Source organism: Etheostoma cragini, chromosome 11, assembly GCF_013103735.1.
Source record: "Etheostoma cragini isolate CJK2018 chromosome 11, CSU_Ecrag_1.0, whole genome shotgun sequence".
In the NCBI taxonomy this organism is placed as follows: Eukaryota; Metazoa; Chordata; class Actinopteri; order Perciformes; family Percidae; genus Etheostoma; species Etheostoma cragini.
The window spans coordinates 25,465,437-25,476,274 of NC_048417.1; the positions used below are offsets into that span (position 1 = coordinate 25,465,437).

The following is a 10,838-nucleotide window of genomic DNA, read 5'->3' on the forward strand; positions in this document are numbered from 1 at the left end:
GTGAACCTTGACTGAAAACTTCTACATTTGACTTCTTTTATTTCTACCTGTTTTTTTTTTTACTTATAAAAGTAAGGTATTTCATTTATTTGATGTTTTTGATGTGCCTCTTTGTCAAATGATGTAGGTCCTGTATTTGCTACTCAGTCTTTTTGTGTATATGTATATATATATTAGAGCTGGGCAGCGATTAAAATTTGTAATCGCGATTAATCGCATAATTTCACTGATTAATCGCAATTAATCGCAAAATGAAATAATGAATTCAAAAGTAGTGTATATAGTGCAATTCTTTTTAAATGTTCTGCCATATGAACAAAACAGCATTATGTTTATAAAGTAGCAGTTAAATAAAATATTTAGTGTACATCTCAACTTAAACATAATGTATTTATCATTTCCAGAGATGAATTCCATCTGGTTGGAACGTGTTGCATAAGCGACTCCTTCTTATGTCCATGTTCATCTGTTGTTGCTCTAACTCTGCAGCCCTTGCTGGACTGGGTTTAGAGTGCCCCACAACTTTTCTGCACTTTGCAAGGAGAGAACTTCGTGGGAGAACTTGCAAAATAGCAGGGTGTTCAAATACTTATTTTCCTCACTGTATCTGTAAAAATTCGATTTATAGTAAAATCCACCTGTACATTATATTCAGTACATTTCCAGCTATAAATCTTGCTCACAATACTGGTTATATATATATATATATATATATATATATATATATATATGTATGTTTATAATAGTGTTAATTTCTTTATTGAGTAGCCTACATATCCATGTCCTGCACTTATGAAACCATTGTATATCCTGCACTTACTGCTATTGCACTTCTGGTTAGACCTAAACTGCATTTCGTTGCCTTGTACCTGTACCTGTGTAATGACAATAAAGTTGAATCTAATCTATTCTAATATATGTTGTTTAGATATTTTATATTATGTAATTATATTATGCCTCTGGGATTATTTATGTATAATGTGTTGTGTGTATTTTGCTGTCAGTTTATTGGACCATGAGTCCCTAATAAAGTCTTGTATTTGTACTGCGTACTTTACCGAAAAAACATTCCGTTGTTTCAGGATAAAGTTGTGATTGCAACAACAACAAAAATCTAATGATGACGATGGTCACGTGATTTCCGTGGTGTTTGTTCCCAAAGTGTCCTCCGCTGGTTGATGATCAGCGCAGGGCTCCATGTTCAGACTGGAATTGAAGTAGAAACTGATAGACTCACTTCACTTCCTCAATGTACGGAACGTTAACGGGAGTTTAGCTGGTTAACAGTGTCGGTAACGTTAAAACAGCTCCTAAAGATGCTTTGGTTTGAGGGCTCAATCCCTGCCGCCATAAACTTGGCTAAACAGCGGAGTTCCGTCTTTGTCGTTGTCATTACAGGTATGTGTGTGCGTGTCGATTAACCAGCTAGCTAACGCTATCCTGCTTAGGTTACAAGCGATAAAGAAGCCTTAGCGCTTGCGTGCTAGCCAGCTAGTCGTAGCTATTAGCCAGCTAGCATAGCCAGTCAGCTGTCAAATAAATAAGACGTGTCATTACGCATGTTTAAGTAATACGGCCCAAGAAGAAATCATTGTAACCTAAATATGATGTGCTAGCGTTCTGTGTTAGCTGTAGTGTTGTGTGGCCTGTGTAACGATGACTCTAAAACAGCGCATGGCTAAATGATTAGCAGGTCAGAATAGATGTGACTTTTTTCATATTATGCAGTGGGTTCCCTTACTGACAATCCTATCCAGGTTAGTTACAACCTTACCAGGACAGGAGAGTGTTAAATGTTGGCAGTCAGCTGAAGCTAAATGACTAATGTGTGTGTGTGTGTGTGTGTGTGTGTGTGTGTGTGTGTGTGTGTGTGTGTGTGTGTGTGTGTTTACGCATGGGACTCATGTGCAGGGGAGGATGACCAGTCTGCCCAGCTGATTTCCAGCTGGGAGGATGAGAGAGTATCAGAGGCAGCCCACCACTGCTGTGTGGCCATCCGAGTGGATGCCCAGAGGTACTCACCTGCTCACATCAGTGCCCAGTGCATGGGACTGGAACACTCCCCACTGGCTCCAATTAGCTAGCAACTAGGATGTCCACAGCACCTCAACAGTCCAGTTTCCTGCTCCAAATAGTTTTGCAGTGGATGTTGGCCTTCAGATTATTCAGTGTACTGTATTCATGATTGCCCTGTATGTCTTAAGTGGCACAATCAGAAGTTTAATTCCAAAGCCAAAGATATTTTCAGTTAACCTGCCATGCTGGCTTTTATTCACAATGCACATACTAGATAATACTACTGCGCTCCTACACTTCTACTGAGAGTACTCCGAACTAATGCCAACAGAGGAAGCCATGCAAAATGGATACTTTGAAATGAAATGGCTCAGACTCCATGTAAAAAATCAGCATTTTTAGCGTGTATAGAGCCAGCACATTTCCACATGTTGATGGATGAATTAAGGCTTTATTTCCACCAAACCAGAGTGGTGATTGTTGGAACAGTGGAAAGACAAGCCAAGACTGTTTTTGGTAGTTTTATTTTGTTGCTGTCCACTTGCTGTCATAAAACTACTGTTCATTTACATGGAGCCTGGTGGTTTGGTGATGGTGATTTTGGGGCTGTTTCATGATAAACAAAAAGGGTTTCACTCTTTAACAAAAAGGTCTATCTCTATAGGGATCCTTTCCATAATGTTTTCAGACACTTAGAATAATAATCTGAACCTGTCAGCGGCATAAACAGCACTTTAAGTGGATGCTAACTGATGCTGAACATTTGTCCTATAGGTTACATTGCACCTTTTTTTTCTTAAGTTTCAGAAATTGTTGTTGTAGTCAGTTTAACACAGAAACATGGGAACATAAGGTCCAGGTTGTATAAAAAGTACCCTTTAAGTAACATTTATGAAACTGAATGGCATGTGTCCAAACCTTTTACTGTAGAAATGCTTCTATCTTTGACTGAAACATTCCTTTAAAATTCTTTTATTAGCACAACCCCTTGAGATGTACCATCTTGTTTTTGAGGGTGTCCTGAACAAGATCCCACAAAAAACATTGCACATATACAAACAAGATAAGCAAAACAAAACAGAACAAAACAGGCATAAATAACCAAACAAACAAAAATTCAAAATAGACAAATAAAAACCCACACAGAGTCTACATTTACCTCATAATAAATAACAGGGAATAATGATCATTCAGAATATAGCCAATCCTTACTGTAAAATGTTATTGAGATTAAGTGGTTCAGTAAAGTGAAAAGAGTGAGATAAAATTAGAAGGGTGTTAAAGTCTGCATGAAAGTAGTAGTAGTTGGCATGAAAGTGAGTTGCCAAGGCATATTTAAAGTCTAAAAAATGAAATGGACTGGTAAGTTATTCCAGTCAGAAGGTGCTTTAAACGTAAAAGCTTTTTTTGATATGGACTTAGAAACATTAGGTGCTGAAAAGAAAAGCTGTACAGTAAATGAATGAGGTGAGGAAAAAGGAACCACAAACTTTTAAATAAAATGGATAGTTGAAATGAACAACACAAATTGTAACAAATGAATCTTTCTTCATAAATATGGTGTAGGCAAGTCAAGAAGTTCATACATTGTGCAATAATGAGTTGTAAATGAGCAATTAAGAATAAATCTACACAATCTGTTATACACTCTAGTAAGAGTAGAGTAATTGTCTGTAAAGCCACCTTGAGTGCTCAGAAAGGCGCTGTTAAATAAAATGTATTATTATTATTATTATTAAGAGGACAAGAGAGGTGTTCTTGCCTGATTTGTTAGTTTATGGTATACTTAGAATCAGAAATACTTTGATCCCCGAAGGGAAACTCTGTGTTACAGTTGTACAAATAGTATAAATATCAAAGTAGAAATATAAATAAATATAAGGAGTGTGGATATTTACATAGTTAAAGGAATATTATGAAACAGTATTTACCTATTAACATAATTAAGGAGTTGCAATGGTGAAAAGTAATAATTATTATAATAATAATAATAACAATAGTAACAGTTGAGTATTGCACACATTTCAGGCCAGTGTTATTGCACAAAACAGATAATATTGTCCAGTTTTAACCTGTGTGTGTGTGTGTGTGTGTGTGTGTGTGTGTGTGAGAGTATGTGTGTGTTTGTGTGTGTGACACTTATCGCGGTTTTACTATCTACTCGACTCGACTCTTCACGCCTTTTTTGGTTTTCCATTACGAGATAAAGTCCCTGGGACCTGCTACCAGGTACTTTTTTTAGTACTACCTCAGTCGAGGTTCCAAGTGAGCTGAAGCGATCCCAAAAGGTGACGTGGAAACCTGCAGACTGCTGGTTGGTTGGAGAGAATCGTCACTTATGACTGCATTTTTAGCAAACAAAAGTGCGGAGTTTGTGTCCGGGCGACATTTAAAAAAAAATCTAGCCAGACACCGACAGATTATCTACTCTCTGCACTACTCTCACTATTCAATTGTTCAATATTAAGGGCTATTAGGGGCTTTATGTCGTTTCCAACATTGCACACTGTTACTTAAAAAAAAAAAAAACATATCAAAGAAAAGTTTTTATTTAGCTTTTCAAGTAGCTCATCAAACCCTCTTGTACATCCCGGTCTTCTTACTCTGCACCCTGTGACAGTGTCACCTCCGGCTCTGCTGTCCCAGATGCATCCCAGTCGTTGTCATAAGCATCTCCATGACTCTCATAAAGATTATACGAAGCACAGCAGGTTAGAACCAGAGATTTCACTAGTCGGACATCGAACGCCCACCAGACGGTCTGCGGCGGTGATTTTGCAAAGCTTGAATGCTCTGAAACACAAACACTACACAGCACACATGTTGGTGTGTAATCATGGTTGCTAAAGTTCATGTACTTTATATAGCATATAGTAAATAGTGACCGGGGCCCCTAACACATGCAAATGTTAGCTAACGTTACCAGGAAACTTAACTTACCCTTTTGTGTCAGCGAACAATAGTTATGTCGACGTCTGAACTCCGTCGGAATTCCCAAACTCCTGTTTTTTTTTTTTCTGCTGTGATTTTTGTTGCTCCCTTCAGCTTCTTTTGAAACAAAACCTTTCTTCTGGCTGTGGCGAGTAGCCGACGTGCTGTTGTGAGTCGCGTTGAAAATTACATCACCGTGCGTAGCTATGGTGACCAGCCACGCTCAGGCGTTACTCATTTTGCAATGGAAAACGGATGCATAATGCGTCGAGTCGAGTATAGGCAAGTCGAGTCGGGCTATTACCAGCAGTGGAAAAACGCCATTATAGGGAGGAGTTATAAGGTTTGATGGCCACAAGCAGGAATGACTTCCTGTGGCGCTCTGTGGTGCATTTTGGGAGAATGAGTCTGTCACTGAAAGTGCTCCTGTGAATGAGCAGCAAGCCATGGAGTGAGTGCAAGACATTGTCCAAGATGGCATGTAGTTTGGACAGAGTCCTCCTCTCTGACACCACCAACAGAGAGTCCAGATCCACCCCCACAACGTCACTGGCAGATGGTTCTGCTCACTCCATGTGACAAAGTCCCCCACCAGAGTTCTGTACTCAGCCTCGTCACTCTCGCTGATACATCCAACCACAGCAGACTCATCAGAAAACTTCTGAAGATGGCAAGACTCTGTGTGGTAGTTTAATCTGTGGTGTAGATGGTGAAGAGGAAGGGAGAGAGGACAGTCTCTTGCGGGGCCCCGGTGTTGCTGACCACGCTGTCTGACACACAGTGTTGCAGGCGCACATACTGTGGACTGGAGGGGGTCCAGGAGAGGTCTGACCATGGGCTGTTCCAGAACCAGTCTCTCCAGGGTCTTCATAATGTGGGAGGTCAGTGCCACGGGTCTGTAGTCCTTAGAGTCACTGGGACGTGGCATCTTTGGCACAGGAACGAGGCAAGATGTCTTCCACAGCACAGGGAGCCTTTGGAGACTAAGGCTCAAGTTGAAGACATTGTGAAGGACTCCACATAGCTGAAGGGCTCAGCTGACCAGACTCTGGTCAGCTGAGTCTTCTCACCTGGTCAGCAGTGAGGCACACAGAGGTTACAGGTGGGGTAGGGGGAGGGGGAGTCAGGCTGGAGAGAGGTGTTAACCTGGGGGGGGGGGGGGGGGGTAGGGATCTCCCAGGAGGAGGGCGAGGGACAGTGAGGGGGGAGGGGGGATGAGTGGGGTTGGAGGTGAGACAGCAATTTTGTTAGGGTGGGCAGGAGCATCAAATCTGTTGAAGAACAGATTAAGTTCGTTGGCCTTGTCCAAGCTGCCATCAACTCTTCTGCTGCCAGTCTGTCTGAAGCCAGGGATGGTCCTCATGCCGCTCGAGACCTCCCTCAGGTTGTTCTGCTGGAGTTTACGCTCCAGCTTCCTCCTGTACTTCTCCTTAGTCTCCCTGATCTTCACCTTCAGGTCCCCCTGAATTGCCCTCACCTCCTCCCTATTCCCAGCTGTGAAAGCCCTCCTCTTTGCATTCAGGATTTTCTTGATGTCCTTTGTTACCCACGGTTTGTTGATTGGGTAACACTGAACAGTCTTTGCTTTGACAGGGCACTCCACACGGAAGTTTATACACTCAGTCAGCCCATCTATGTCCTCTCCATGTGGCTCACAGTTTGCATCCCAGTCTGTCACCTCAAAACATCCCTGAAGTGTCTCATAGGCCTCCCCCGACCATCTCCTCACTGTCCTTGAGGTCACAGGTTGCCTTTTTACCAGAGGCACATAGCAGGGGTTTATGTGAACCAGGTTGTGGTTGGATCTTCCCAGTTGGGGGAGAAGGGAAGAGCATGTGAGATTTCCCGTTGCAGATAAACTGTGGGCCGGAGTCCCACAGCAGGCAGTTCAATGTCCAGGCTACAGGTATGCTGTTTAACCGTATCTAACTACTAACTAGTTTAGTTTACTACCAAGATTCCCGCGCCATTGGATAGTGGACGCTGTCAGGGGCGGCCCTCGTGGGGGAGGATTCACTTTTATTTCCTGTGTGGCGGTGCGCCTCTTGATCCGTCTGTGAGCTTTACAACATCCCTCGCTGGCTGTGGGGAGGGGCCGCTGTCCAGTGAGGTTGACCATCACCACTCATAAATACAGACAACCTGTAGGACACTGTCAGCCTTGCTAGAATATCAAAATAAGATGTTATTTGCACTGACTGACAAATACAAACAAAACAACCAGGACTCAACCCTGAGGTTTTATCAAGTGTACTGAGGAGTCACTGACAGATAGTTAGACTAGTGGACTTTGAGGGGCGTCCCAAGTAATATGTACATCTGCATTTGGATCACTCTAGCAATGGATTTAGTGCAATAGGTTTGGCAGGTGTATGATTTAATATTTGTAAAGAACAGATGGGTTAGTGTGTTTGGAGATTGAATTGTAACTTTTTTCCCACAGCGAGACCTGCGTGCAGTTCTCTCAGATCTGTATCTTTTTCTCTGTTCATGGGTTGTATTGGTTATTATAGATATTATAAGGAAGTTACTTCCCAATTGATCTCTGAGCTAAGAGTTGAGTCACCACATTACATTACAAGGCTGACTACCTTGTGTATCTTTGTCAGCCTCAATCACTGAGCATCTAAACAAATGCATACCACTAGATCATCTAATTTAATGACTCAACTCAATTAACAATCTCGTCTTATCTGGCAAGTTAACAGAAAGTAGTCATGCTGCAAGATGTCCCCGGCATCTTTTAAAGAATTGGTATTGGTTAATAAAGCAGAACCAAATTTTATCTGAGTGTGGCAAGTTGAAAGGCAGTAGAGCACATGTACGGGCTTTTCTTTTACTCAATACTGATTCATTAAAATCAAGCCGGGTCAGTCCCTGACTATGGTGCGAATGCATGTGAACAGTGCAGAGTGCTGTTTCTACTGATTCTGTTAACACTACACACTGTCAGAGTCTGGGAGCTTGTTCCTTAACCCTGCCCCCCCTGTGTGAAGACCCTGTGGTGTGCATCCCCTCAAGCTTCTTCATCGGGGAGAATGGGATCCCTCTGGAGGTTATTGCTGGCAGTATTCCTGCTGAAGAACTGAAGAAAAGGATCCACAGAGTGAAGCAGGTACGGCCATGGGATTAGTAAGGAGCTCATGTGTTGCAGCTCTGGTAGCTCTGAAATCTGTCAACAATACTTTAACTTCATCTTGTAGAGTGATAGCTTGTGAGACGAAGCCTGCTGGACCCATTCATAATGAGTCAGCCGTCGCTCTGCAAGTAGGCCAAGCATACGTCCATTGCACTCCTCCTCTCTCCCTAGCTCTTTTAATCAATTATTGTTGAAAACAAGTGAAGGAGCTTTCTCATAGATACATTTTTTTGCAGCGTTACAGCTGGATGTATGTACAACAAACAACTTCAAAATAAAAAGGAATGTAGAACGATATGGATGTGAAAGCAGTTATAAATAGCCTATGTGACTATAAAATTTGTTTTGGTTAAAATCAACAAATAATCTTGATGATTAATCGTGATCTCAATATTGATTAAAATAATCGTGATTATCATTTTGGCCATAATCGTGCAGCCCTATTATTTGGATTGCCATGAGATTATGTCCAGACATGCCCAGACCAAGTATCTGACTGACTTGGCCGTATTTGAAATGCAGTATTTAGAAACGCAGATGTGAAGACGGCCTTCTAACACCGGTACTGCTAATGCCTCTGTCTCTGTGTTTGGCAGATGCATGCCCAGCAAATGGAAGGTGGGGCTGTGTTACCAGAGGCAGGTGTTTCTGTGGAGGCCATCCCAGCTAATAGCAGTGCTCCAGCCAGCACAGCTGCACCAGGTGAGTTAGTCTGGATTAAACAACCTAGCCACCACCACCAGTCAGGATTTTTCCTGTTAGAGATGCACCTATCGACTGGCTGGGGACAATCTCATCGGCCAATGATTGGGGTCCAAACAGATTGCCATGAGCACTTGACTAAGATGTGTTTTTGAAATCATTTGAGGTAAGAAATAGGTAATGCAGTAACAGAATCTTGCTTATTTGATTGGCCCCGTCTAGTTTGATCTGATTTTCATGGGCTGGAAATGGGTCCAATCGGCCGTAGCTTGGTAGCGTTACATTTCCCCAGACCCATGTCCTGGTTCTCCTTCTCCACAAACAACATGAAATCAAAGAGAGGGTTAACCTTTCCTTTTTTGTTATCACATTTCTTTTAAAATTTAAATAGCCAAACAAAAGTGCTAAAGATGTCAACATAAGGTACACTACACACACCGAAGAAGGCACAGTGCACCTTTTCCACAATCCTTCCTTGCGATCTAATGTTTCACTCTAAAATAAACAGGAAATACGAGAAGGAGGGAGACACAACAAAAACAACAGCAAGAATGATGTCTGCAGCTCACTATCAAGACACACAGGAACAGACATAGACAAACACACAAACTAACAGAGGCATTGACAAGGAGACCCGCACAAGACAAAAGGGACCTAACACACAAACAGACGGAAGTAAGAAGGCCGTAGCGCAAATCTACAGGATCCAGCAATGCTTAGCCAAGTGTCTAAAGTCCTTCCCGGAGTTCCACCATTGTGAGCTGTGGAAACCTCCGTGTACACGACATCCAGAACGGATTGGGTTTTAGAGAGCTTGAGGACTTACAGATCATTCATAAACAAAACATTGACAGTAATGGGTAAAGTATCATTAATTAGGGCAGATATTTTGGTTGCAATATTGTTCCAGAACTGATCAACAAGAGAGCAATCTCAGATCATGTAAAGATATGTACCTTGAGCCTTCAGTGGGCGGAACATGCATAAAGGTTTTACTTTTCCTGATACAGTAACAATAATGCCAGTTTATCTGCTTTGCATAAAATCAATGAATGACGTATGATGGTGATGGTGGCAGCTCTATGGATGTATACATTAACTGTGGTTTGTGCTGACCTGTTGCGTGTTGCTAGTAAACGCACTGCTCTCTGCTTGCATCTGTTCTAGCGTCTGTCTCCAGCACACCCCCAGGGACTGCCGATGTATCTTCTAACCATGCAGCTCCCAGGGAAGACGACCTGAGTACTAAGGTGGACAGGTATGAGCCTACACACCTGTCCAGCTGTGGACAGGTATGAGCCTACACACATGTCCAGCTGTGGATAGGTAGAAGCCTACACACATGTCCAGCTGTGGACAGGTTGGAGCCTTCATACATTTCCAGCTGTGGACAGTTAGGAGCCTACATACATGTCCAGCTGTGGACAGGTAGGAGCCTACACACTTGTCCAGGGTTGGACAGGTAGGAGCCTACATACAGTCATAAGTAGCAGCCAGTGTGAGAAAGGGTAACAAATGCACTATTCATCAATATGGAACTAAACTAAAAGATGTTTCTGAGATCCGGTCCCACACATTAGAAAGGCCTTGACAGAAATCCAGCTGTTTCCAGCTGCACCTTTCTCCTATGTATATGTTACACAATTATTTCTCTCTGAAAACAAATGTAAATAAAGGTGATATTTGCCTGGATAAGAAATGCCATTACAGCTACTAACGGTGGACAATCAATCCTGTTGTATTAAAGCCTCTGAACAGCCACACGGGGGATTTCACTTCTTCTGGCTGATTAGACTCTGCTCAAGTATTTTCTGCCTATAAGAATGATAAGTGTTATTTTTCCCTCCCTAACTGGTGCAACATAGCTAACAGGAGACTGATGAAGATGTCAATCAGTCTAACCACACCCACACGGACTGGGAGAGATGTCTTATCAGCCATCTTAACTGTTCAGGGCCTTTACATTACTGACATACACTCACCGGCCACTTTATTAAGTACCCCATGCTAGTAACGGGTTGGACCCCCTTTTGCCTTCAGAACTGCCTCA

General features: G+C 42.4%; 1 protein-coding gene across 3 annotated transcripts in view; it reads left to right on the forward strand.

Moving 5' to 3' along the window:
- Positions 1 to 1,133: 1,133 nt before the first annotated feature.
- The window catches only part of ubxn4 (UBX domain protein 4), a 32,999-nt gene continuing 23,294 nt past the window's right edge, over positions 1,134 to 10,838 (forward strand). Inside the window, exons 1-6 of one of the 3 annotated variants that reach the window (XM_034885177.1) lie at positions 1,134 to 1,398; positions 1,912 to 2,014; positions 7,391 to 7,419; positions 7,944 to 8,062; positions 8,683 to 8,788; positions 9,956 to 10,046. In XM_034885177.1, coding sequence (XP_034741068.1) covers positions 1,317 to 1,398; positions 1,912 to 2,014; positions 7,391 to 7,419; positions 7,944 to 8,062; positions 8,683 to 8,788; positions 9,956 to 10,046 — 530 coding nt within the window. In that variant the 5' untranslated portion in view covers positions 1,134 to 1,316. The remainder of the gene's footprint in view (positions 1,399 to 1,911; positions 2,015 to 7,390; positions 7,420 to 7,943; positions 8,063 to 8,682; positions 8,789 to 9,955; positions 10,047 to 10,838) is intronic. The other 2 variants (XM_034885176.1, XM_034885178.1) reach the window with 2 other exon arrangements.